The following is a 27,408-nucleotide window of genomic DNA, read 5'->3' on the forward strand; positions in this document are numbered from 1 at the left end:
GAGGTTCTCTAAGTCAGCCCTCACTGCTCCCTGTAGCTGTCTGGTCCTGCTCACCACTGTCTCTCCCGTGCTGTGTGCGACAGGGGTCTATATCTGTTGGGGGCAGCAGGAAGCAGCCACAGGGAGACCACTGAGGGATGCATGCAAGACTCTAAGAGGAAGGCCCTACCCAGGGTCTCTGTCCCATTTGCCAGTGTACCAGAGGAAGACGTAGAGGGAGGAAGTTGAAGGTAGAAGGGCGGGGGTGGGCTGGAAGCAGAAAAATGGGCCTTAAAATTAGGCTGCAGGGAGAGACCTGACCTTCTGGGGAAGAAGGGGCAGGAGACAACATTTATCAGTTGCAACACTCTATCCTCACAATACCCTACTGAGGAGGGTACCATTATTAGCCCCGTTTCATACATGAAAAAAGGAGTTTCAGTAGGGTTAGTGGCTGGCCCAAGATCACACGCTGGTAAGGGGACAACATATGAACATGAACCTGGATGATGTCCAAAACACTACCCCAGACCCAGTGTCTAGGCCTCGTCCAGGCCTTTGACCTTAAGTGTCCTAGTGTCAGTTACAGGCTTGTGACTTGTCGGGGACGGAAACATGCACCCCTGGCTGGTACTGGGTCAGAAATACAGGTATGTGGGGGTTAGGAAGACTCGGTCCTGTTTAACATGGCCTGGGATTCTTCTGTCTCACTGTCCTCTGCAGGGACGCAGCTCTGGAGACTGTAGTCCATGATTTTAAAGCAACAACACATCATGAGAATTTATCCCAAAGAAAGTAATTTCACATAAGGTAATGGCTGTATGAACACAGACATTTATTTTGGGGCCAGAGCAAGAGGAGAATGCAAAAACCCACATAAATGTCCAACCACAGGGAATGATTACGTAATTATGATACTCCTGGGAACACTATGCACCCAAGACCACTGATTCTCATGAAAGCTCTGGAGAAACATGGACTGCCACACACATGCTGTGTTACGATGAGCAGAAAACACACAGGCTGGAGAATGATGGCTGGAAAAGCCAACTGATCATGTTTGTTCATTAGACTGTGGGTGTTACTTAAATGTACTAGTCAGTATTTGTGCATTTTTAATAAAACAACAAATTTTAGTTTTGCAGTTCTAAAGGCAAAACTTTAACTCCCTCTCTGCCCCCAACAAACATATCCTAGGGTCAGAAAATGACTTTTGTAGATTGAGAATTTTGTGACCTGTTAAAATAAAAATCTCATTGCAGCTATAAGTCATTGGGTCATTATTAGATCGCTCTTCAAAGAGTTGGTTTAAAAGGGATGGAACCTGGAATAGCTAAGTTTCAGTTAAGAAGTGGGTACCTGGCTAGGCCTGGTGGGTCATGCCTGTAATCCCAGTACTTTGGGAGGCTGAGGTAGGCAGATGACCTGAGGTTAGGAGTTTGAGACCAGCCTGGCCAACATGCTGAAACAGTGTTTCTACTAAAAATACAAAAAAATAGCCGGGAATGGTGATGCATGCCTGTAATCCCAACTACTCGGGAGGCTGGGCCAGGAGAATCGCTTGAACCTAGGAGGCAGAGGTTGCAGTGAGCTCAGATTGCACCAATGCACTCCAGCCTGGGAGACAGAGTGAGACTCCACCCTCCACCAAACAAACAAACAAAAAAAATTAGTGGGTACTAGACTAGCCAAGAGGCCTGCCATGCTGTCCAAGGAAGGCAGGCCCTGGTGGAGTCTACCTAGAAGAGGGTCCTGGGTATGATGGCACTGGCCAGCACCCTGCAGGTACCAAGGCAAGAGAGAAAAGACTAAGGACCTACAACCTGACACTCAGTGGAAGAAAATGCTTTGGAAAATCATAGGCCCTAGTCTTGCACTTTCACAAGCTCTCAGGGAAGAATTGTGTTTGTTTCCAGGGATTTCCCCAGTAGTCCTCAATATACATTTTTTAAAAGTAATCAAGCCAATGATCTTCATGCCCCCATGTACTTTCTACAGAAGTTATTACACATTTTGTAGTTGAGGCTTGCAAAATGTGACTGCTGAGGAGGATAAAGAGAGTTAACTGCAGAGGTAGGACTAGAACCCAGCACTCCCAACTCTACAGTTTGGACCCCCATTGTCTCTGCCAGGCCGGAGGTGTGATTGGAAAGGTCCCCCTCACATGTTCTCTGGTGCTTAAAGGAGAGAGGATCACTTGGGCTCTTGCTTCTTATTTTGGCAGGTGCCAAAAGGTGAGTTGTCCATAGGTCCCAGCCCTGGGAGGCCCTGGGTAAAGAATAAAACTATCTTTGGCCACCCAGAAACCAACACACCTACCCATTCATCCAAGACTGTTTGACATGGTGGTTAAGAGCCTGGACTTAGAGGTCCTGACTCACGATATATTAGCCACTGTGTCCTTAGGTAAGTTCCTCAACCTCTCTTAGCTTCAGTTTCCTCATCTATAAGATGAGGCTACAAAGGGACTTCAGAGAGTTGTTATGAGAAGTCAATGTAACAGTGCACAGGAAAAACAGTAAGTGTAAGCACTCAATATATAGTAACTGCTGCATTATTCCTTCACTGCAGAACCATTTCCCATGCATCTCCTGGGTGTCAGGCAGGGAGGGGGCTGAGTGCTGGGCACACAGAGGTCAGATAATGGGGGACAGAGGATCAAGTCGGGGAAAGAGACAGAGCACTTTGATAGGACGTTATATGAGCACAGAGGAGGGGCATCTAATTCAACCAGGTGAAGTTTTCCTGGAGCAGATGACATTTGAGCAGAGTCTTGGCGGCTAAGAAGGAGCTAGTGAATTGAAGGCAGGTACTCCAGGCCAGACCAGCTGCATGGACATGGTTATGAAGAGGCCAGCCCACGTACTAAAACCACAAAGTCACAGAAACACCAAGGCATACACACTCATTAAGTCACTCATAATGATAGCCACAAATATGGCCATCCAAACGGGCACACACACACACACACACACACGCAGAAAGACACACCAAAAGACATAGAGACAAACAGAATACACATACAGAACCATAAGCAGTTCTTAGGGGAACTCATTCAGAAACACATACACACTACCAAACCTACACGTTTTCCTACTGAGATTTAAAGGCTGTTTGAAGCTTTAGCCCTTCGATCAAACCCAGACTGTTCCTTCTTCCTTTGGCTCAGCTGATAGCCCAGGGCAGTGCTGTCAGGTTTCAGACACCAGCAGCTCATTATGAATCCAATTCTCTTGCCCTCCAGACAGATCTGTGGCATCCATGGCAGGTGACAGATTGGGAGTAGAGGTTGGGCTGGAGAGGAGGAGGCGGGAAAGAGTTATAGATCATAGGCAGAGCCCAAACTGGGTCCCAGCTTTCCCTGGGGAGTGGCAGTGGGGTGACAGGAGCATCAAAGATCTGGCAAGTCACAGACACTTTCAGTAACTAAAGAGGACATCAGAAATGTTTGTCCTTGTGGATACCAAGGATGATATGTTTCTTGCCAACTCTGAGAATCTTAGGAAGGAAGAGTAATGATGAATAAACCATAGGTGCCCCGCTGTGCCGACTGCTGCAGGATGGATCAAGGCTGGGCAGAAAAAAGGGCTTCCTCTCCCAGATTGTGAAACATTGCAATATGTAGCTAGGGAGCTTCCTTCTTTGTCATTCATAAAGACCAGAATAGCACTCAGTTCTCTCGGGATTAGAATGGCTTGGGGGCTGGGAGATGAACCAAATGATCTCAGTAAATGATCCCTTTCCCCCATTTTCTCCGAGCTCAGAAGCCCAAATGAGAATTAAGCCACATCCCAGGCAACCACATGATGGAGAGTTCTTTGTTGCGGACACTGGAGACTATATTTACTTTCAACTCTCGTTTCTGTGTCGGAAATTTGCTGATTGTGTTTGGGCTGCAGGGAACAAATATTAAATCTGATAAGGCCCACTGCCACTGAGGCAGGGCCATCTGTCTCCGGGATTTGTGTGCTCAGTAACTGGGACAAGAGCATTCCAATGAGAGGGTAATAAACCCCAGGGTTTGTGTATAAACAAAGAGAAAAAAAAGGGCAATGATAAAGTTCAGATGAACTAAAGTTCTAAGTGTTCTCACCATCTCTTTGGCACATCCTGCCTCCGAGTTCTCTCCTTAGCAGAATCCCAGAAGGGTTTTGGGAAACACAGGAAGAAGAGAGTGGTGTGGACACTCTGATAAGGGCTCTGGCTTGTGTCATTTCCCCCTAATATTAACAACTGGCTCCATGCTGCTTCAGGATTGCCAATGGAGGGTATTCTGGGGTAGCCTATGGTCAGGCTAGCGTTGAAGGTGACACTCCTGTAGACAAGAGAAGCAGCCACTTCCCCTCTCTTTTATGGGCCAGATAAAGTAGAGAGGCTCAAAAAGCCAGAGATAGCTTCAAAAACTATCAAAGTTTAAGTAAGCAAAAGTGGTCCTTGCATTCTTGATTGAGCAAGAAATCTTCCCATGGCAGCCTGGCAAATTGCTACTCGTCCGTCAAGACCCCATTCAAATATCCCCTCCTCTATGAAGCTGTTCATGACCACTGGCTAAGTTAATCACTCTCTTTTCCCACAATTCCCTGAATATACCTCCTAAGAGTCATATGTAACATGTAGCATAGAAGTAATTTATTTCGATTTCTCTCCTCACCATTGGGTTTCATAATCCTTGGAGCCTGAGGTGATGGCTTGATAATAATAGTAAATTTAGCTTCCTGGTTGTAAATGTCCAGACTGTGGAGTGAAAGAGTCTTATATTCAAATTCTGCCTCTGTTACTAACTAGCTGAGAGACCCTGGGGAAAGTTACTTAACCTTTCTGAGCCTCAACTTTCTCATCTGTAAAATGTGGATAAGAATACCTATCATCTCATAAACTGTACAATATTTGAGGTATATCACAGTAAAGCTGTTGCAAAATATACTCATACCAAAGGGTAGTTTTAGGGATTAAATCACATATGGATAACTTGTGCACCTAGCCAGGTATGTATTATGTGGTCAATAAGTGGCTGTTAATATTGTTAATCATCCTTGTCATAACTATTGCTTTCATATTCCCACAGCCCAACCCAGGCCTGGCACACAGCAGTGTTCAATAAATGTTTGCTGCATAAATCAGATTCGACGTATCTCATATCTGTGGCCAACACTGTTCAGCTGACTAATTATATTTCCAGAAAAATGAACATAAACCTCCTGAGGATTAACTGCTAGCTGCGATTTTAGAGCTCATGAGATGAACAAATGTTACACACAGAGTGTCATAAATTATTAAAAACCCTAATTCCCAATTCTCTGCATTATTTTCAGACTGTCTGTGGTTAAAATGTTATAATGACATCCTCACTTGGAAACTAAAACTCTGAAACTTATTAGGGGTAAAAAGTTTTTCATTTTGTGGCCATTTAAACCTAAATGGCTGCAAAGAAACAGACTATAGAACACAGTCTCCCCAGCCCCCGAAGTGGATGCTACGGCCCCACGCAGGGAAAATAACCCCCAGGAAGGGTTTTCTAGCTCCAACAAATTTCAGTTTGTAGAATCTTTACAACTGCAAAGGCCATTGGATATAATCAAGTCTAACAAGTTTCCAGTGTTTTTAAGCCATGGAAACTTTCATTAAAAAAGAAATTTTAATAGAAAAGTCCAACATATTAATAAAACTCGGCCAACTTTGAATGAAATTTGGAGTGGGGAGAGACAAAACTCCACTCATGAGGGTTTCCCACGTCTCTCTGCTCTGACAGCAGCTCCCAAGATGCCCCTGCAGAAGCTCAAGTGCCAGCATTTACAGGACTAAAGAAGACAGATGTTCAAAATTTTTAAAGTTTACTAAGATGACATAAACTGAAAGCCAACAAATCCAAGCCACAGAAGCTCTAGACATTGGACAAACAAAAGCACCTCCTGCAGTTTTTGGACTGACCTGACTACCGGAAGAGGTATTATGGTAGTGATGGTGAGAGGAGAGTAGGACACCCTTGGGGCACAGGCTCGCCCCCTGGCATTTCTGTTGACCAGATGCAGAGTATTCTGTGGTGGGGATACTGCTATAGGCTTTGCGCATGTGTGAGGAGCCACTCCAGTGTGGCCATGGCTCACACGCGTTGGCCTGTTGCACTCTCAGAAACAACTGAAAACCATCTAGAGGGTGCCTTACCCTACTGCTGGGGCTGCCTACCTTGGGCTGGAAGACGTCGTTTTCCTTCCCAAGGTGGTCCACGATCCCAAAGATGCACAGTGGCCCGGCGAAGCCCAGCAGGTCGGCCAAGATGCGGAAAGTGCTGCTGAGGACCAGGCGCCTCCCGAAGGCATGGCTGAGTGCCTGCCAGATGGCCCGGGCACCTTGAGTGCCCTGCACGTCCTTCCTCTGCCCAGAGAGACCATGGCCAGGTCAGGGTGGCTGAGGGCTCATTCAGGGCTGGGGCTAGCCTCCCAGGATGCCCCTCGCTCCTGTTGCCTGGGGAAACCCAGTGGCCACATCCTCTGCAAGCAGGTGAACTCCAGGAAGAGATCATGGAATCAGCAAGTGCACAACTGGGAGGGCCCTATCAACGCCAACATGGTCTAGATGGGCAAACTGAGGCCAGATGATTGCTGGAGGTCACACAGCTGGTCAGGGACTATGTGATGAACACAGCACTGGAATGAGGAAGTGGCCATGTGGCACACTCACTCATTACCACCTGCCACTGTGCCTTAGCAACTGCCCTGGTGCGAGGACAGAGGCAGTGAAGGAGCACTGGACCGGGAGTCAGGAGACTGGCTCTGCTGCCTGCCAGCTGTGGGCCAGCTCTGGGCAGGTCACGGCCTTTCTCAGGGCCTCAATTTGCTCCTCAGTGACATGGGGAGATTCCTGCCTGGCTCAATTCATAGAGTTACCATAAGGATCAGATCACTAATACCCCTGCTCTCCAAATCAAGTGAACATTCCAACCTTTATAGTCAGTAAGCTCCAGAGGAAAGAGCACAGGGGCGTGAGAGTCCAGTGGGGTCACTTCCCTTCTCAGAGCCTCAGTTTCCCCATCTGGATGAGGACATTGGACTAGATGACCTAAACAGTAAGGGCCATTCCAACTGTGCCTGTCCTATGACTCTTCAGCCCTGCACCTGTCCCTGGTTCACTGTGTGACTTAAGGCAAGCTTCTTCCCCTCACCAGCCTCAGTTTCCCTGCTTGTCCCACCAGGATTTTGACCTAATGCCCTTTGAGGTCCCTCTCTGTGACCCTAAACCAGAAGGCAAGGAATAGATGGTGTGGCTGTGCCCCCACTGACCACCTGGGCGTCAAAGGCCTCGCGGAGCCGCTGGTAGTTGGTGAGGGCCCTCATGGCGATGGGCAGCTTCCCAATGGCTCGCAAGTCGATGGGCTTCTTGTGGGCAGTCTTGATGAAGGTGTTCATCCACCAGTAGGTACCTTTGGACAGCAGATTCACGAAGGGCTGCAGGAAGCGCACCCCTAGGTCCTGCAGGTCCTCCGGCGGCTTCACCTCCCTCGGTGTCTTGAAGAAGATGTATCTCTGTGGGGCACATGGGCCATGGGGGATGGGTAAGTGCAACTTCTCACCACTCCCTACCTTGCCCCAGCAAGGATTTGGGGTTGTGATATTCCACACTTGATCTCTAACAGATGGGGCCATCTTTCACCTGTAATTATTACCAGGAAAAGGATTCCCCAACACTTCCTGGCCACCAATGTCAGAGCCTCCTGACTTTGTAACTGCTCATTGAGGTTGACTTTGAATCCCCCATGGCTAGGCTGGGTTGGGTTTCAGTTGGGCTGGGGAGGAGCAGGAATCTCTCATGTACTATCTTCTCCACAGATCTAAGGATACCACCATGTTTCATATACAGTTCACAGAACTCCAAGTCATGTAGACCTGGTTTCGAATCCTGGCTTCTCCACTTACCAGCAAGGTGTTTTGGACAAGCCTCATCTAAAAGGTTTCCTCATCTATAAAGGGGACGGTGCTTGCATCACAGGGTTCCTGTGAGGGTCACTGGAGGGTAGGGGGGCACATAAGGAGCCTTGTGCCCTTCAGATCACCAACTAAAAGCAGAAGAGTCAGAGAAATGCAAGCAGTCCAAGTTTGAAAGGGCTATAGCCCTCACTGCTGGCTGGAAGGCAGGGAAAGGGTTTTCTCACTTATCGCTGGCAGATTACAATCTTTCTGGAGGGCAATATGTAACACTGATCAAAATTTAAAATACACAGACCCTTTGATCCCGCAACGCCATTCCTTGGACTCTCTCCCACAGAAATAAAAGCAGCAATACATAAATGTGAGTATGCTCGATACACCATTATTCATGAAGGCAAGAACTTGGCAACAAAGTGAATGCCCATCCATAGAGAAATAGCTGAATACATTATGGCTCAGGCATACGATGGAAAATTATGCAGCCATTAAGAAAACAGAATTAGCTATATCAGATGGCTTGGAGGGAGTCCCAAGAGATATTTGTTGGGTGAGAAAAGCACAGTGCAGAAAACAGTGCATAATACGATCCCATTCTTACAAGATAAATACTGAGGGGAAAACCTACATATTCACTTGTGTTGAGAGGAAAAAACCTGAATAGATATTTATTTAGATAGACACATATGGTTTTATACTAATAAAAACAAAGCATGGGAAAGACAGATGAGTTCATTAGTCTGGGCTACCTGGGGAGGTAGGGGCAGGGGAAGGGGAAGGTTGGAGTCTGGGGTGGGAAAGAGAGAGGGAGGCGGGAGCAAACAGAAAGGAAAACAAAATAGTCATTCATGTGTGCGTGTGACGATATGAATACATTAAAGCAAAGACAAGTCCCCTACCACCGAAGAAAGAAAGGAGAGGCCAGTGCCTGATGCTTGTCTTCCTTCTCTATGGAAAGTCATTCGCCAACCTCAGCAAACACACCTGTCACCCCCCACCCCCCCGGGAGCCTGGGGTAGAGCACATGTGGGCCAGATGGAGTGTCTCTCCTAAAACTTCCCCCGCCATGGCCCCACTCCCCTTTACGGGGGCAGGTAAAACAAGTTGACCCCTTCTCAGCTTGGCTGAGAAGCAGGGTGGGGGGCCGAACCCAGGGCAGGACAGAGGCCGCAGCCTCTGCTCCCCAACCTGCCCTGGCCCAGGTGCATCCTCAGTGGCCTGCTTACCCTCACCCTGATGACATTGACCTCCACAAGGAGCAGCATCCCATAGAGGATCACCAGCAGCCCCGTGAGGCAGAAGCGTAGCTGCGAGAAGCCGATGGCGTGGTCCAAGAACTTGACAAACTTGATGGTCTTGGTGATGAAGGCCAGGGTCCAATACACCAGAAGGGCTGCCGAGGAGAGATGGAAGATCATGGAGATGTGTGTACATCATGTGTGTACACTCACGTAATATGTGCAAGTATGTGGCAGAGAAGGAGACAGAATGAGCATGCCCGGGTGTGTACACTTCCGAGTAAAGGGATGTGCACGTGTGAATATATCAGAGTGTGTGACTCTAAGATGACGCACATTCGTCTTAACATTTATGAAAAACACCAATAATCTCATAAATCAAACTGGTCAGACAAATGTCCCTTAACAAGAAGTGATCATGGGAAGAATAAGAAATTTATTTCTTGAATTTAACTAAGTTACAGGCACTGTGCCAAATAAGCACTTTAAATACATGAGCTCATTTATTCCTCACCATCACTTTTCAAAGAAAGTGCACTGCCTTCACCCCCAATTGCTCAAAGGAAACGAGGCTCAGAAAGACGAGATAACTGATCCAAGGCCACACACCCATTAACTGGCAGAGCTGGGCTGGCCTGACGCTGGAGCCCATGCATGCAAGCTCCATGCTATAATGACTTCCTTGTGGAATTTCCAAGTGAGAGAAATCTTAAAGGTCATTCAGTCCAGCCTTTTATTTTACAGATGAGGAAACTGAGACCCAGAGACAGGATGCGACCTTGCCCAAGTGCACTGGCAGCCAGGGACAGAGAGAGGGTGAAAGCCTGGGTCCCTGTCCTCACAGTCCAGAGCCCACCACAGCATGATGATGGAGCAGGGCCATGGGAGACATGGAAAAAGCCAGCCACAGTTCCATGAGGCAGTGTTATACAGGGGTTAGTGGTGGTGGTCCCGCAGCCAGATACAGCTGGGCTCAGAGCCGGTGAGATAATAGCTGTGTGACCTTGGATTAGTCACTTAGCCCTCTAGAGCTTAGTTTCCTCATCCATTAAGTGGGAATCATAATAGTGTTACCTAGAAGGTTCTTGTGAGAAACGTATGGAAAGCATTTAGTGCAGTGAGCCTCACACGCAGCCGGTGCTCTTTGGACATTAGCTGTTATTTTTTATTATCTCTAGATTTAAGACCTGGGGCAGGTAAACCTCAGAAGCTATCAGTAGATTCTATCCTAAATTCTTGCACACACGCCCACTTCAATCTGCCAGTAAATCACTGTCAGCGTCCAACAACCAAAACCAGCAATAACCTGTGAAGTCCCCCTCTTAGGGTGGGGGAGATTTTAGCACTGGCAGCTCTTTCCTCCTCCCTCTTAGACCACATGCGGATAAGGTCAGCCTCATGCCACAGAGCCCCTCTCCAGAGGACTTGAGTGAGGGAGAGAGACTTTCACTCTGCCCTCTATCCCTATGTGGGCCTAGGCATGGAAGCCAGAGCATCGCTTGGGGACAAATCTGGGATCTGTCCTGCCTGGCTCAGGGTTAGGAAACAGGTTGAGATGTTGGGCCCCACCCTGTGCCCAGGGCTGAGCTCACCCAGGGGATCAATGCCATCCACCTTGGGTCCCTGCATGAGGACATGAGGATGGGGGGCAGAAGTATCTGCCTTCTGGTCCCAAGAATCAGGACTGGAATAATGTCCCCCAGCTCAGGCTGGTCTCTAGGTCTCGAGGAATTCCACAGCTGAAGGCTGTCCCCCTGCCTCCACTCCACTCTTGGACAGATTCTATCCCAGGCCTCAGAAGCCCTTTAGCCCTTAGTGAGAGCTGCCTACTGGAGCTGACTTGAAAATATGCCTCACGCCTGTCTTGTCCCTAACACTTAACAGATATGGTCTGATTTGCTCTTCATTACAACCCTATGACTTAGGCAGGGACTTATTCTTCTTCCTGCCCGGGTGGGGAATCGGAGGCTCAGAGAACTTGGATGTCTTGTGCAAGGTCACACAGGGAATTAGCGGTGGACCCAGGACTAGGCCCAGAGGTTTTTTGCACAGTCCTGTCCTGCAGTGCTGAGTGCTCAGCCTGTTGCCAGACACAGCAGCACTCAGCAAAAGCTGAATGCCTGATGAGAGAAGAGGGAAAAGGAAGGAAAGAGGCATAACATGGGGACTGCTGGTGAGCTCCCATTACTCCTCCTTCTCCCTCCAATCTTCTCCCTTACCCCACACCTCTCCCATTAACAAATGCTGTCTATTTCACCTCCTAAATATCTTGAATCTATCTACTTCTCTCCATCCCTGTGGTATACCACCTAAGTCCAGGCATCATCATGTCTCCTCTGGATTCCCACTCCACCCTGAGAGCCTTCTCATTGGTTTCCCCACTTCCTCCCCATCTTGTTCTCCTCCAAGCTGGTCTCCATAAAGCAATTATTATGATTATGTTCAAAACCCCTCAATGCACCCATGTTCATAGCAGTGCTATTTACAAGAGTCAAGAGGTGAAAGCAACCCACTGACAGATGAATAGATAAAGAAAATGTGGCATATCCATACAGTGGAATATTAGTGAAATATCCATACAGTGGAATATTAGCCTTAAAAAGGAAGGAAAAAAAATTTCAATACATGCTACAACATAGATGAACCTTGAGGACATTATGCTCAGTGAAATAAGCAAGTCATAAAAAGACAAATAGGACGGGCATGGTGGCTCACACCTGTAATCCCAGCATTTTGGGAGGCTGAGGTGGGTGGATCACAAGATCAGGAGTTCAAGACCAGCCTGGCCAACATGGTGAAACCCTGTCTCTACTAAAAATACAAAAATTAGCCAGGCATGGTGGCGAGCGCCTGTAATCCCAGCTACTCAGGAGGCTGAGGCAGGAGAATCGCTTGAACCAGGGAAGCAGAGGTTGCAGTGAGTCGAGATCACACCACTGCACTCTAATCTGGGCAACAGAGCAAGACTCTGTCTCAAAAAAAAAAAATTAAAAAAAAGACAAATAGTGTATGATGCTGCTTAGATGAGGTACCTAGAGTGCCCTAATTCATAGATAGAAAGTAGAATGGTGGTTTCCAGGGGCTGTAAGGAGGGAGAAGTGGGAAGTTCTCGTTTAATAGGTACAGCGTTTCAACTTGGGAAGATGAAAAAGTTCTGAAGATGGATAGTGGTGATGGCTACACAGCAATGTGAATATACCTTTTTTTCTTTTTTTGAGACAGGGTCTCACTCTGTTGTCTAGGCTGGAGTGCAATGGCACAATCCTTTTTTTTTTTTTTTCTTTTTTTTCTAATTTTTATTGGTGCATATATATATATTTCTTTTTGTATTATACTTTATGTTCTAGGGTACATGTGCACAACGTGCAGGTTTGTTACATATGTATACATGTGCCATGTTGGTGTGCTGCAGTGGCACAATCTTGGCTGGAGTGCAATGGCACAATCTTGGCTCATTGTAGCCTCCACTTCCCAGTCTCAAATGATCCTCCCTCCTCAGCCTCCCACGATCCTCCCACCTCAGCCTCCCAAGTAGTTGGGACTACAGGTGTACATTGCCATGCCCAGCTAATTTTTATGTTTTTTGTAGAGATGGGGTTTTGCCACATTGGCCAGGCTGGTCTCGAACTTCTGAGCTCAAGCAATCGACCTGCCTTGGCCTCCCAAGGTGCTGGGATTACAGGCATGAGGCACCATGCCCAGCTGTGAATATACTTAATGTCACAGAACACTATACTTAAAAATGGTTAAGATGATAAATTTTATGTTAAACCACACAGACACGCACACACACACAAACTTCCCATTGCTGTTGTGATAAAGGCCAACATCTGTGGTGCAACCTTCTAGCTGGGTACGGTGGCTCACGGCAGTAATCTCAACACTTTGGAAAGTTGAGACTTGATCATTTAAGGCCAGGAGTTCAAGACCAGCCTGGTCAACAGGGTGAAATCCCAACTCTTCTAAAAACACAAAAAATTATCCGAGTGTAGTGGTGCATGCCTGTATTCCCAGCTACTCAGCAGGCTGAGGCACGATAATCTGCTTGAACCTAGGAGGTGGAGGTTGTAGTGACCCAAGGTGGGGTCACTGTACTCCAGCCTGGGCACAAGCAAACAAAACCCAAAGTCCAGCTCCCCTCTACTTTGCACCCCTGCCACTCTTTTTCTTCTGAATTTTCTTTTTCTTTTTTCTTTTTTCTTTTTTTGAGACGGAGTCTCGCTCTATCGCCCAGGCTGGAGTGCAGTGGCTGGATCTCAGCTCACTGTGAGCTCTGCCTCCTGGGTTCACACCATTCTCCTGCCTCAGCCTCCTGAGTAGCTGGGACTACAGGTGCCTGCCACCTCGCCCGGCTAGTTTTTTGTATTTTTTTTTAGTAGAGACGGGGTTTCACCATGTTAGCTAGGATGGTCTCGATCTCCTGACCTCGTGATCTGCCCGTCTCGGCCTCCCAAAGTGCTGGGATTACAGGCTTGAGTCACCGCGCCCGGCCTCTTCTGAATTTTCTAATGTGTTTTGTTCCTTCTGCCTTGGGGCCTTTGCACATGCTGTTCCCTCTACCTGAAGCACTCTTTCCTCCCTTCTTCCAGTTAGTGTCTTCAGTTCTCAGCTCAAATATGACTTTCAGAGAACATTTCCTTGGCTTCATCTGGGTTCCAGGATCATGGTTCCTTCAAGGAAAAATGTAAGCTGCACCACAGGTCCCCTTTCTGTGGGACTCCATACCCAGGTCAGACATCAGACTCCTCAGAGGGCCAGCCATTCTCCCAATATGCATTGCCCTCTGTCCCTGCAGCTCACAGGCGCGTCCCTTCCACTTTTCCCTGTTCTAGAATTTCTGGCTCTGTGGAGCCTCCTTTCAAGGGAAGATAACTCCAACAAGGGGAATGGAGGGAGTTAGTCTTTGTTCCTTAGAAAAGGACAAATCCATCCATGGGTGATAGCTTGTGCTTTAAAGAGAGAACATTATGTTTTTACTGGAGAATGAGAAAATGAACTCCTCGGATGTCCACACAGGGTGTTTCCAGAGGGCACTGGTCAGCCAGGCCCTGGTGGTTAGTGAAGAGTTCTCTACAGATGAGGAGCTGCTTCAGAAATGGAAGCAGGGTGGCTCTCTGAAGCCTGTATTTAACTTCTCCCCTCTCAACCTGCTTCCCCCAGCTTCCATTCATACTCACGTCGGGGGCCCTGGGTTAGGGGTAGGGGGATCACCTGGATAATTCTGATGGAGCTCAGATCCCACCTTCTACAGAAAGGCAGACCTGTGATTAGTGCAAGAAACACCCTGTACTCCCTGAACACAACAATGTCACTGGCTTAGCACAGAGCGTGCCAGACTCCAAATGTCAATTCGATGCTGTGATTCCTAAAAATCAGTCCGACTTAATGACACAGTGTGAACACAGTCTAACTGCCAGATGTACAGCCCCAGCCTTAGACACACAGGCTGAACCCTAGTAGAGAGGCCAACCTACAGATTGATACATTTGCCCCAAGGACAGAGTCTGAGGGCCCTTAGACATACAGTGTCAGAAATGATTAGGAGATTGCACGGATGCTAGATTCCCGGCTGTGCCCCTTGACGAGCTAGATTAGTGCTAGTTATTTAACCGCTGAGCCTCAGTTTTCTGATATGTAAAGGGAAAATAATAAAGGTACCTACCTCATAGAGTTGTTGAAAGGATTTAATGAGTTAATATACATCACATAGGTAGGATGGGGCCTGGCATACGGTAAGTACAAAGTAAGTATTTGCCGTTATTATTTTTAACCTCTCAGTTTCAGGGTCCACATTGGAAAATGGGGATATTAACAATACCAATAAGGAGGCTGGGGGAATTAGCCTGTGGGACAATGAATATAAGGAACATGGCACGGAGCCTCCTCCACAGCACATACTCAGTAAACGTCAACCATCATCCTGTTGCTTCTGCCTGGGACCCCAGTCCTGCAGTATTTAACATTTCAGAAGCTCTAAGTGGGCACTCCTTCCTGAGTCTCTCTAAATGTTCGCAAACCTGAAGTTCTGGTCCCAGAGCCTTTCTCTTCTCTCCCCAGGTCACCTCTTCCAGTCTCAAGCTTTCTTTCTCCCTTTCTTTTTTCTTTTCTTTTCTCTTCTCTTCTCTTTCCTTCTTTTCTTTTCTTTTCTTTCTTTCCTTTCTTTCCTGACGAGTCTTGCTCTGTCACCCAGGCTGGACTGCAGTGGTGCGATCTCATCTCACTACAACCTCTGCCTCCTGGATTCAAGTGATTCACCTGCCTCAGTCTCCTGAGTAGCTGGGACCACCAGTGTGCGCCACCACGCCAAGCTAATTTTTGTATTTTTAGTAGAGGTGGGGGTTTCTCATATTGGCCAGGCTGGTCTCAAACTGCTGACCTCAGGTGATCCGTCCACCTTGGCCTCCCAAAGTGCTGGGATTACAGGTATGAGCCAGGGCACCCGGCCCCAGGCTCAGCCTTTAGATGCCATCTACAAGGCCCACCTCCTGAAAGTGTAGCTCTTACCCTGCCTGACCTCCCCATGAAAGCCCAACTTGACACTTGAGTTGGCTGTCTCTGTGACATCTCAAGCTCAATATGCCCCCAATAGAAAACTTGATCCCACCACAGCCCACCTTCCCCTCCTCTGCCACATCAGTTATTGATGCCACAGTTCACCCAGGTGCTCAGGCCCAGAGCCTGTGACTCTTCCTTGCTCCTCTCCTGGCGCCAGCCCTCACCTCCCACTCTTCCCCTTGCTCATTTGGCTTTGCCCACAGTGACATCTTTGCCAAATCTATCCCTATCAGAGGCCTTTGCACTTGTCACTCCCCTTGCAGGGAACAGTTTCCCCCAAATACCTGCACACCCACATTTACCAAAGCCCTTCCCTGACCATCCTGTGTAGATAGCAACATGGCCATTGCCCCTACCCCTTACTCAGCTTGATTTTCTTCATAGCATCACCACTACCTATTTGTTTGTTTGTTTATTCACTGTATTTGCCCGTCTGTCCTCCTTCACCAGACTGTAAGCTCCATGAAGACAGAGATTTTTTTTCTTCTTCGATTCCGAATCTCTACTGTCTAGAGCAGTACCTGGCACATAGTGAGTCCTCAGTAAACATTATCTGAAGAAATGCGCCTCCCTCCTATACCTCACTTACCAATTAGCAGCTTGGGGAAGTTGGAAGTCTCGATGTTGTGATAGTAGACCACAGAGGTGACAGCAGCCATGAACGCCATCCCGGCTGGCATGTACAGGTGGAGGTGGCGGGATTCGGTCACCCTGAGATGGGAGAGAGAAATAGACAGGATGGGGATGTTCTAAGTACTGCAACAGAGCAGCCCAGGCCTTGAATTCCGAAGGCTGAACACTGAACTTTTATAGCATCACTGTATAGGCTGCAGGGCCCTTTAGTTAATGGGCATATTTGGAGTATAGGCCGGGCAGAGCTGCCAGTACGTGGAGTAGAACTGGATATTTGGAGGTCTTACTGTGTGCTGAGCCCTAAGCACAAGGGTCGCTGGGATCTCTTGAGCAGTGCAGGGGCCTGTATGCCACAACTCACCCAGTGACAGTCCCATTTAACATGAACAGCATACGTCAGCATTGGCACCCTCCCCGGGGCTGTGATAACAAACTGATGAGAGTCAATATTTATGGAACATTTACCCTGTGCCAGGCACTGTTCTAAGCATGCGATATATATTAACCCACTTAATCTTCATTAAACCCCATCAAGTGGGTACTCTTAGTCTCCCATTTTATGGTTGAGGAAACTGAGGCATGAAGAGGCATTTCCAAGGTCCTGATTTTGTCTTCTCCCTCAGGATGGGGAATGCAGCAGTCAATATCAGCTCATATTCTTTTCACTTTAACTCACAGAGGCCTCTAGGTGGGTGGACCCTGGTCTGGGGGTAAGACCCAGAGGCAGCCAGAGCCTCCTCCCAGGCCTCAGTCTTCCCCGTGCCTGGTGAAGAGGGTCACCTTACTTAGTCATGATCATGCCCTTCCACAGCTCTCTCCTGCAGACAGCAAAACCCACTCTGCTCAGCCTAGAACGAAAGGCCCAGGCTATGTGGCCTCCAGCCACTTTACCAGAGCTGCCCAGCCTGCCCTTTCTGCTCCAGCCCTGTGGGACTCATTCCATTCCCAGATGGCCTGCTACAGCCTGATGCCTCAGTGCTGCTGTTGCCCACCAGGCTACTTCTATCCAGTGTGCCAAGGGTCCCTGCCCTTGAAACGCTGATGGTAGGGAGGAGGCTGCCATGCTCAGAGCTAACTCTTGGAGTCAGCAGGCTAGGGAAGTGATACCGCCAATGGACAGAGGCTGAGAGAGGACAAAGGAGAGGGTGGGCAACCAAGGACAGCTTCCTAGAGGAGGTGGCACCAGGTTGGACTTTGAAGGATATATAAGAGTTCAACAGAGAAGAAGGAAGGACATGAGGAGAGCCATCCTGTGACCCCAGTGGGTCTGGTGGGACTGAGGTGCAAGTGTAAAGGCAATGTGGGCTCTCCACCAAAGAGCATCTTCCCCTTATTCTGTGCCAGGAGGACCACAGGTTTGCTCCAGCAGCAATGTACCCAGCCCCAGGGGGAATGGATGGCGATTGGTTTAAGAAGTCATGCAATTCCATACCCCTTTGCCGGTGTTGGTCCACATATTCTGGCCAGTGAGATGTCAAGGAAAGAATAATCTCCCTCATAAAGGAGAAGCATGTCGGGAGAATGCCCTGTCTGCTCATGCTAAGCAATTCCCGGAGCTAGGCAGCCACCTTGTGACCATGGGGAAGATAGGCTGACACACAGAGGATGGTGTGGAAAGACGGGAAGAGGCTGTGTCCCTGAAAACATCAATGAGCACCAAACCAACTTGAAAAGGCAAACTCCACATTTCTTGTTTAATGAAATGGTAAATATTGATATTCTTTAGTGGATATTCTCCACAAAAGGTCTTCAAAGTAATATAGAAAGTACAAGAGAGACAAGGCTAGAGAGCAATCATGAATGGCAACACTGGGCACAGCCAACACCCTTTCCGGGGATCTTCAAAACTCTTGCCTCTTTACTCCTTGAAAAGATTTTGAAACACCCTCTACTCTCTCACACATTTTTAAGCTGACATCTAAACATGTTTTATCATATGTTGATATAAGTGCTTTTTTTTTTTTTTGCAATAGGAGGGAGAAATGCTAAAATTTTATAAGATGAAATAAGATGAGGATTAAACATAATTGAACTAAATATTTCATGGCACGGTTTCATAGAATAGTTTTTAGCTGCTTTGTTAAATAATACAAACTGAGTTAGTTAAGAAATTAGGTAAAGTTTTATATATGGGCTTTATCCAGTGTATGGTGGTCTGGGAAAATATTGTAGTTATTTTAAAAAATCTTCTTCACTAACTTATCCTGCTTTGATTGTTCTGAATTCAGAGCATCACGCACAGAAATAATACCCAAAGGAAGAGGAGAAGTGCTACAGGTTTAAGATGGCTTAATTATTCACTAAATGAGGCTCACTCTAAATCAAATCAGGGCAGCCTTAATCAGCCTCCACTCCCACCTGCCCCCTAAATTTCCAGACAGCTCTGAAAACCCAGGCTGGATTAGACTAGGGGTATCACAAGGGTCTGTGACTTCTCCTGTCTGCTCTTTTCCTGCCCTCACTCAAGCTTGCCATCCCTGGGGGTAGGAGCTCACAAAGACCAAATGACAATTACTCAGCTCAAGCTGATCTGTGCCCTGGGGGGAGATGGCCCTTTGCACTGAGCTAAAGCAGAGCAGCCACACACAGGAGGGGCTGCTGACAGCCAGCAGGAAGGCGTCCCTGGACTCATTCATTCCAGTTTCCTACATCCTGGGAATACACAGTCTGCCCAGTGCTCTGCCATGTCCCGGCTCTGCACCCTGTCCGTGCTCAAAGTTCATCCTCCACAGCCCCATGAGGCAGCCAAGCCAGGGACTATGATGCTTGTTTCACAAGGCCAGAGAGCAGTCATGAATGGTCACACTGGGAACAGCCACCACTCTGCCCACGGGTCTTCAAAACTCTTGCCTCTTTACTCCTTGAAATAATTTTGAAACACCTTATACTTTCTCACACATTTTTAAGTTGGCATCTAAAATGTTTTATCGTATATTTATAAATGCTTATGCGGCCCAGAAAGCCCAAATGACTTGTCCAAAGTCCCATAGCTGGTACACAGCAGAAGTGCTTTCTAAAGACCCAGGTCTTCCTTCTCCAAGGGCGGGGTGTCTTCCTCTGTCACCATCTGGTGAGTATTTAACATCTGAGGGCTCGCTGTGGCATTTGTGCTACTTTGGAAGGGGTGTAGGGGTGGGGGTGGAGGCGGACTTGTCACCTGCTTGTGTAGCAGTATGCCTTCTGGTCTTCTTGCTGGTCTGGGGACTTTGATAAGCAGGGAGAACTGCTGCCTCCAAGGCAAGCAGGTATTACAGAGATCACTGCTGAAGCCAGGATGCAGGGACACTGGGGGAGGGAAGGTGGGGAACGGGAGGGAGGATGAGGGAGCCTATCCCCTGCCATCCAACTACAGGAGCCAGGCAGTGCTGCAGGAGTGCAGTCTGGATAGTCTGATTGCAGCTCAGGGGGTGCTGGACCTCAGATACTCAAGCCAAATATCCCTCTCCTCCATCACTCCCTCTCCTGGCAGTCTCTCATTCTTGCTGCTTACTGGATTCTTCCTTAGTGAGATGGCTGCTCCAGCTCCTCTTCTGTCCTCGACTGTGGACACACCATTTCTGTCTGCAGTTATCGCTCACCTAGACTACTGCAATCAATGCTAAGTGACACTTCTATTATACCTCTAGCTTCTCCCTGCCTCCAGCCTGCGCTGAACACCTCTTCAGGTTCTCACCTAAAAGTGTTATGCTGATGACATCCCTCTTCTTTTCCAAACTGCTGACCAAATCCAACCCAAACATGCAGTCTGGGATTCACAGTCCTCCTGAGATGCCCCAACCTGGGTTCCCAGCCTCAGCCTCCATCGCTCCCCAGCCTGTGTTTAATGCTCCAGCCCCTGCGCTGCTCCCTAGCCCTACCTGCTTTTCTCTTTGGTGCCTTTTCTCTTCCCTCAGGCACCACAAGCTCTCTCTCTCCTTCCCCCTCTGTGTGTCAGAAACCTAGTCACCCTTCCAGACTCCGCTCCAAAGCCCTCTCAACCACGGAACTTGCCCAACTCTGCCTTCCTCTTGCCTCCCAGAGTAATTATTTGTAACACAGTTTCATTTATTTTCCTAAGGACCCAATAAATGTTTATGGACTGAATAATGTTTATGTTTATCACATGCCTTGCACTGTGAATACAAAGATGAACAAGACTCAGATTCTAACTCTTAGGCCTTTCTGACTCAGAAGACAGTTTTGCAAATAGACATAAACTTTAACATACAGTATGATCCGTGCTGTACCAGAGGTGGGAGGAGTGTGCTGTGAGACCCAAAGGGAAGGTAGGCATAGGGAATGAGGCCAGAGACAGGTGGGGCTGACTGTGAAGACCTTGGATGGTGGGCTGAGGATCTGAGACCACATCTTCGAAACAGCTGAGAATCAAGGAAAGGTCTTATGCAAGAGTGGGTGGCATGCTTAGATTTTTTTTTTTTTTTCCAAGAAGGTAACTCCAGCAGCTTGTAGAAGAGACCTGGCATTTTCCACTGGAATTGTGGCATTCTAATACGCTCTAGCATTATTTCACTGGGACTTAGCATGCAGATCCATGCTCCCTCCACTCTCCTGGACTGATGGCAGGGCCTGGGACTCACTTGTGTCCAAGCCCAGCTCAGAGAGGTTGGCACATAGGAGACATTGAGTTGCTGGATGTAGTAACAAAAGATATGGGCTTGTGGAATGCAGGTGAGCTAGCGTCTCCTTCGGCCTTTCAGGAAGTACCCTGTAGCAGATTCACTTTCCTGAGTCCTCAGACAGTCACTCACCCATCAGACAGGATGCCCTCTGCAATCTCACACACCAGGACGAAGAGCAGCATGAAAGTCAGGATCCACCGCAGGTTGTGCCCAGGGAAATGAAGCCACGTGCTGTGATGGATGTGCACCTTGGAGCTCTGACTGCCCCATCCTGCAGGGAAAGACAGTCAGAGGCAGGATGCCTGCCCACTTGGAGGAGGAGGAGGGTGCATGAACCCCAGAAGGTTGCTTGGGCATTGGGACCATGGTGGGGGTGACACCTACACATGAGAATCCCCAAGGTTGGTGCACACAAACTAAACGTCCAACTCATTCAGCCTGGTCCTATGCTGGTACCTCCCCCCACCACACCTTTTTTTCTTTTTGAGAGAGGGTCTTGCTCTGTTGCCTCTGCTGGAGTGCAGTGCCACGACCCCTGCTCACTGCAGCCTTGATCTCCTAGGCTAAAGTGATCCTCCAGCCTCCTGAGTAGCTGGGACTACAGGCGCACATCACCATGTTCAGCTAATTTTTAATTTTTTGTAGAAAGAAGGGGATCTCATTATGTTGCCCAAGCTGGTCTCAAACTCCTGGACTCAAGCAATCTTCCTGTCACAGCCCACCAAAGTGCTGGAATTACAGCCGTGAGCCCCTGTGCCCTGCCAAGGTACCCCATTATACACGCTAACTTCTTGTGTGACAAGTCATCAGGTTAATAAACCATTTGGTTGAGAACAGAAGTGAAAATGCTGTTCTTTTTTTTATTTTTGATGCACATACGAGCACATATTTTGTATGTTTTCTTTCTATTTCTGTCTAACTGTGTTTGTTAATAACTAGCAACTCTGCTTCTGCAGCAACCTCTTGTAAATCTAATTTTGTGACAATCTTTCCTTTCTTCCCCAAAGCTGTACATGAATTTTAAGATTTGCTTTTTTTCTTAAAGTGAATGAGCACGTTTTGGGGAGGCAGGGGACACCCTATGAGTTGATAGACTTGACTGGTCTGGAAGAGCCAAGGTCTTGGAGAGAGATGGGGGCGGGGGGACCTCAGTGGAGAGTCACGCACGATTGTCCCAGCCGTGGCCCCCAACTTTGCAAGCAGGGGCGCCGGGGTCGCTGGGTCGGCAAGTCTGAGCTACTTTGCGCAGAGCCTGAGAAGCTGCGCTCTGGAGACACATGCCTGGGTGGGGTGGCGGGGGAAGGGAATCCAAGTCCCTAGCTCTCGCCTCTCCTCGCCCAGGGCGCGGGCCCGGGACTGTCAAAGATCACGGACCACTGCGCGGCTCAGCCCGGTGAAAGCATAGTGGTTAGCGGGGCCTCCATCCCAGGCTCCGAAGCACAGGCTTCCCTCCTCCCTAGGCCCAGCTGCGGCTGAGTGGGAGGGTGCCTTGCGGGAGGGGTGACCCGGCTCCCTAAGCTGCGCCACGGAGGATGAGGCCCGACCCCTCTCCACTTCCCCACTGCGTGCAGAGACCTCCTCTTTCCCTTTCCCCCATCCCAGCTCTTGGCCCTGCAGAAGCAAAACTTGGCGATCCCGTGGGTCACAAACGTCAGCTGTGTTTGGCGCGGGATCGGAGGCACCGGGGGAGTGAAGGGATGAGCTGGTGTGCGAATGCAGGGACCGGCGGGCAGGACACAGGACAGGGGACCCCGGGAACGAGGCTGTCATGGGCCGGAAGGGGACGCCGAGCGGTGCGGCGCGCAGCGCCTCCTCCTCCTCCCTCCCTGCTCTCCCGTCCCCTCCTCCGCTGCTCGCCGCGCGCACTCACCGATGAAGAGGATGGGGAAGGTGATGAAGAGTAGGAAAACATGCGGCACCACGTTGAGCGCGTCCACAAAGCAGCCGTTGTTGAGGACGCCCTGGTCCACCCGGTAGGCGGCCGAGTGGTTCTCGCTGCCGCAGAAGGCCAGGGGCATGGCGGCGCGGGCTCGGGCTCCGCTGGCTCCGCGCGCCTCCCGAGCCTCTGTCCCTCGCAGCTCCGCCGCCCGGCCCAGCCGTCAGGCCCCCGCCCTCCCGGGCCCCGCCCCGCCCCGCCGGCCTCCCTCTCCCGCACCCCGCCCTGCACCACCACCTGCGGGACCGTGGGGACGGCTAGGAGCCCGACCCGCCCTGCCACGCCTGCGCCCGCCTTCCAGATATGGAGGCGCGTGCTCGCAGATGTTGCCTGGGTCGCTTCGTGAGTGCCCCGATGCGCGCGTGCGCTGGGGGCGAGGGGAAGGGCAGGCGGAGATGGGGAGTGGGGTGTGGGCACACTGGAGTCTGGGTAGGAAAGGAGGGTGGGGTGTGCAGAAGAGAGAAGGGTCCACATGGCCTGGAGTGGGCGGGTTCAGGGTCCCGAGCGTGAGTTCACCTGGGCGTGGTGCGGTGGATGTAGAGAGCCGAGGGACGGGGGGCAGAGTGGCGCAAGTCTCCACCCTACATGGACGAGAAAAGTGGGGCAGAATGTTACCTTGTGTTGGTGGTGGTGGGGGGTGGGGCTTGGGCGTTTTCAAAAGTGGTCCCAGGTGGGGCAATCCTAGGTACTACTTTACAGCTTATCTGGCACTTTCACACGAGGATCTCCCAGCACTCTTGCTAAGTACAGGTTCTAATCACTTCCATTTTTCTGATGAGGAAAACCAAGCTGCGAGGGAGCTGAAGGGAGGCCAGTAACATGACTTCCCCAAGGTCTCAGTTCCAGCAAGCAGGGAAGCATAGCTCGACCCCAGCTGCTCAGGTCCCCCGTCCCCACCCCCATCATTTGTACTCATGCCTCTGGTACATGACAACCCTACAGCGACTGGCAGACCAGTGGGTAGAATGGGTGACGGCCCCAGGCTGAAAAAGAGGAGCTTTAGAAACGCATCTGGCCAGACGGATGCGAGGCAGTGGAGGGAGACTGAAATTCTTAACCTGACCTGGAACAGGCTTAACATTTGGAGGACACCATGAAATTGTACAGACAACGTTATGCCTTCCTATACGTTCTGGAGAGATTCTCATGAGACTGTGCCCCAAAGAAGTTTATATCGTATGTAGAAAGAACAGAAAATGGGATTAGGGGGTTAGATTTAAGAAGAACTTTCCTAGAGAGCGTATGAAGCATAAATGAGCAAGTTCCCAGGAAGGGTCAGGGGAACACCAAAGGAAGACCCCTTCAGCTCCTTTGCCTACAAGCTTCACTGAGACTGCCCTGAGGCTGCTGAACCTGGTGAGCCCCTCCAGCACGCTTCAGCAAGGCCGAGACTCTGCCCAGGCCCTGAGGCAGAGGGCAGATGGGGTTAGGTGAACAGCCTTGGGAGAGCAGGGTCCAGGGTCTGAAAGCCTCAGTCTCTGACTTTGGAGAATTTCTCTGAAGCCAAAAGATGTTTCTTGCAGCATCAGCCAAAATAGTGAAAACTTGGTGGCAGTAAATATCCTGCACCAGGGACAGGGGTTAATTAACCTGGGAAAATGCAGCCGCTGGAACGGTGCTAGCTGAGTCTGTGTAGTCAATAGAAAAAGTTTACGAGATAGTGTCAGGTGAAAAACGGCAAACAAAATTGTGCTTCCCATGATTATAGCCGTATGAAATATGTATGGTTGCGTGAAGCCTGCAGGGAAAGGTCAGACTTGGAAATATGGTAAGGCAGTGCTCAGTATGTATTAGCTGCCGTCGCTGTGCTTATCATCATTCCTTTTCTTTAAAAATGAGACAGCTGAGGTTCAGAGAGATGAGATGACAGGCCCATGGTCACCCAGCAAGATTTTTTCTTTTAGTTTATTTTTCTTGCTTTCAAGTTTTTTTAAAAATATATTTTCTGCAATGTTGTTATTTTGTTTTGTAGTTACAATATCAGTTTTTCACACTTTCAGCAATGCTATCTTTCTTCTTAGCAGTAATAATATATTCACTTTCAAAGAACGGGGTTCCTAGTCCTGGCTCTACCACTACTAGTTGTGTGATTTGGGGGCAAGTTACCATTCTGCACTTCAGTTTCCTTATTTCTAAGTGGAAAAGATAATAATATGGACCCCAGAGGATTAAGATGAGATCATGGGTGTGAATGTGCTTTGCAAGTTGGGGAGATGGTCCCAGCTGCTTCATCCCCTGGGTGACCACACACGACAGCCCCTCGATCAATCAGGGTTATTTAATGGCCTCTCCCTCACCCCACATTGCCTGGTGCAACCCTCACACTTGCTTATTCCGGGTCATTTAAAATAAACAACAAGTCTGGTATTAAGGGAGCATCACCTGGGACTAAGAAAGTGTTAAGTCTGGAGTCTTGGGGACCCGTGTTTGCCATCTCCAGCACAAACTTACTTGTGACTGTGGACAAATTCCATCTTTCCCTGCACCTAGCTCTACATTGAGGACATGCACCACACTGCCCACTGTGTGGGTGGGAGAATTACTCTGAAAAGTGTGGAGTCAGGTGTGCACGGGGGCATGAAAGGACTTCCTTTGTAATATATGGGTTGTAATCCTGGAATCAGCCCAAATGCTCATCAATATGGGGCTGGTTCAAACAGACAAAACCCAAACAGACAAAAACCAGATATTGTCTGTACTATGGGATACTATGGAGCAAGCGCAGAGAATAGAGTTATGCTTACTGGCAGGGGAAGATGTCCAAGACACAGACGCAGAGCAGTGTGTCGCATACAAAATCATTTATGTCTGTAACAGGGTTACGCTTGCCTCTGTGGGGGAGGTGCTGGGTCTCTGGTGCTTCCCCACCTCCAGCGATGCCTCCTGCTTCTCTTGCTAGGGGCTGGAAGAAGGTCAGACTCTGGGAGCTTGCTTTGAGCAAGGGTAACCCCCCTCTGAGAATTCCCAGCCATTCTCCTGGCAAAATGAAAACTAGGGCTGGATTTCCGGGATTGGATTCTCACACTCACCGGCTACTGGGTGGGTGTGGCCTCAGACAGGGTGTAGCAAAGGGACTGGCGCAGAGTTTCAGAAAAGTCCTTTCCAGATCCCTTGAGCCAGGGGGGTTAAGGCTGCAATGAGACATGATCAGGCCACTGCCCTCCAGCCTGGGCAACAGAGCGAGACCCTGTCTCAAAAAAAAAAAAAAAAAAAATGTCCCTTCCAGCTCTGATGTTGTTCTGGCCTTAGTGCCTTTGTTTCTGTCTGGCTGACTAGGTGTGCCAGTGTCCCAGTGACCTTGGCAGAGAGGGTCATTACAATGACAATGGTGACATAATGGAGTGGGGTGATAGTTTAAGAAATGAACCCTTTCAAAAATCACAATCAACAGTGGGCTGGTTAAAAACAGACAAAAGCAAAACTCATGGTGTGATCTATACTATGGAATAGTGGGGAACAAGTACAGAGCCTAAGTTCAGGCGACCATCACTGACTGGGAAAGATGGGTCCTTTTCCATCTCCTTCAGGTGCTCAAAGCCTGTGTCCACAGGGGAACGTGGAAAACTGTAGAACCGGTAAAAGAGAGGACTGATGTAGAGACAAAATGTCTTAACTGAAACCTGGGAGGGAGAAGTGATCTCCTGTCTCATCTCCATCCTGCCCCATGTCAGGAGGAGGGAAGTAGAGAAGTTCTTTTGAGAGGGAGCTTGTGCCCAGCCTCCCTGCCTGTCTGTTGTAGGGGTGGCTGGGGGACAGCCACCAGAAAGGACAGGCTGTGTGTAGACTGTGTCAGAAAATCCATACAGGGGCTTTTTAGGTTTTTAAGAATTACTTTTCTGTAGAGATGGGGGTCTTACTGTGTTGCCCAGGCTGGTCTCGAGCTCCTGGCCTCAAGGGATCCCCTCCCCTGCACCTTGGCCTCTCAGAGTGTTGGGATTACAAGTGTGAGCCACTGTGCCTGGCTCACATACAAGGGTTGTTTTGAAGAAAAGTCTTCTTGTCCCAGGGCAGGGCCTCTAGATGACAGAGGCAGGGGACCCTCAGCCATATTTGAATGGGAAGGGTAAGGCAGGAACAAGATGAACCCTCCCCAGTCTCTTGGCACCACATAATTGGGGAGGTGGGGAAGGAAATCCAAGAAGGCCCAAGGTTAATGTTTTCTGCCAGCCTAGTGGGATGGAGACTTGATATAGAAATTACATAACGTTCTTGTTCTTGCCCACTTAAGTTTTGGTCCAAGATCACCCTCACCACAGTAACATAACTCAGAAGGATAACTCCCACGGATGTCCTGGTTGCTCTATACCCTTGAGGCCACTTAAGGTCAAACTCAGCATCTCCTTGCATCCTCTAAAAGAGCCAACTCCCAGTCCATTGATTTTAAAAAATGAAATCTTTACTGAGCTCTTTACAGAGAGCTGGAAGAGGTGTAATTCACACAACTCACAGCAGAAACTTAGTAAAATCCCCCATTTCTCCTGTACCCCCAGTGGTCTTCTCCTTTGTGTGTATCTCATATCTCCTCTTCC

At 49.0% G+C, this 27,408-nt stretch overlaps 1 protein-coding gene across 10 annotated transcripts in view; it reads right to left on the reverse strand.

Moving 5' to 3' along the window:
- Positions 1–23,018, reverse strand: part of ABCC8 (ATP binding cassette subfamily C member 8) — an 84,088-nt gene extending 61,070 nt beyond the window's left edge. For 6 of the 10 annotated variants that reach the window (XR_637411.4, XM_009186483.4, XM_009186482.4 and 3 more), the window contains exons 1-6: positions 22,814–23,004; positions 21,073–21,214; positions 16,281–16,402; positions 9,125–9,291; positions 7,257–7,499; positions 6,163–6,351 (exon numbers count right to left, since the gene is read on the reverse strand). Coding sequence is in view for 9 of the 10 variants with exons in the window: in XM_009186483.4 (XP_009184747.1) it covers positions 6,163–6,351; positions 7,257–7,499; positions 9,125–9,291; positions 16,281–16,402; positions 21,073–21,214; positions 22,814–22,961 (1,011 nt within the window). In the remaining variant the exon portion in view is untranslated. Of the gene's footprint in view, positions 1–6,162; positions 6,352–7,256; positions 7,500–9,124; positions 9,292–16,280; positions 16,403–21,072; positions 21,215–22,813 lie in introns of all 10 variants that reach the window. The other 4 variants (XM_021925992.2, XM_021925991.2, XM_009186481.4 and 1 more) reach the window with 2 other exon arrangements.
- Positions 23,019–27,408: the final 4,390 nt, after the last annotated feature.

The sequence above is a fragment of the Papio anubis genome, chromosome 12, assembly GCF_008728515.1.
Source record: "Papio anubis isolate 15944 chromosome 12, Panubis1.0, whole genome shotgun sequence".
Taxonomy (NCBI): domain Eukaryota; kingdom Metazoa; phylum Chordata; class Mammalia; order Primates; family Cercopithecidae; genus Papio; species Papio anubis.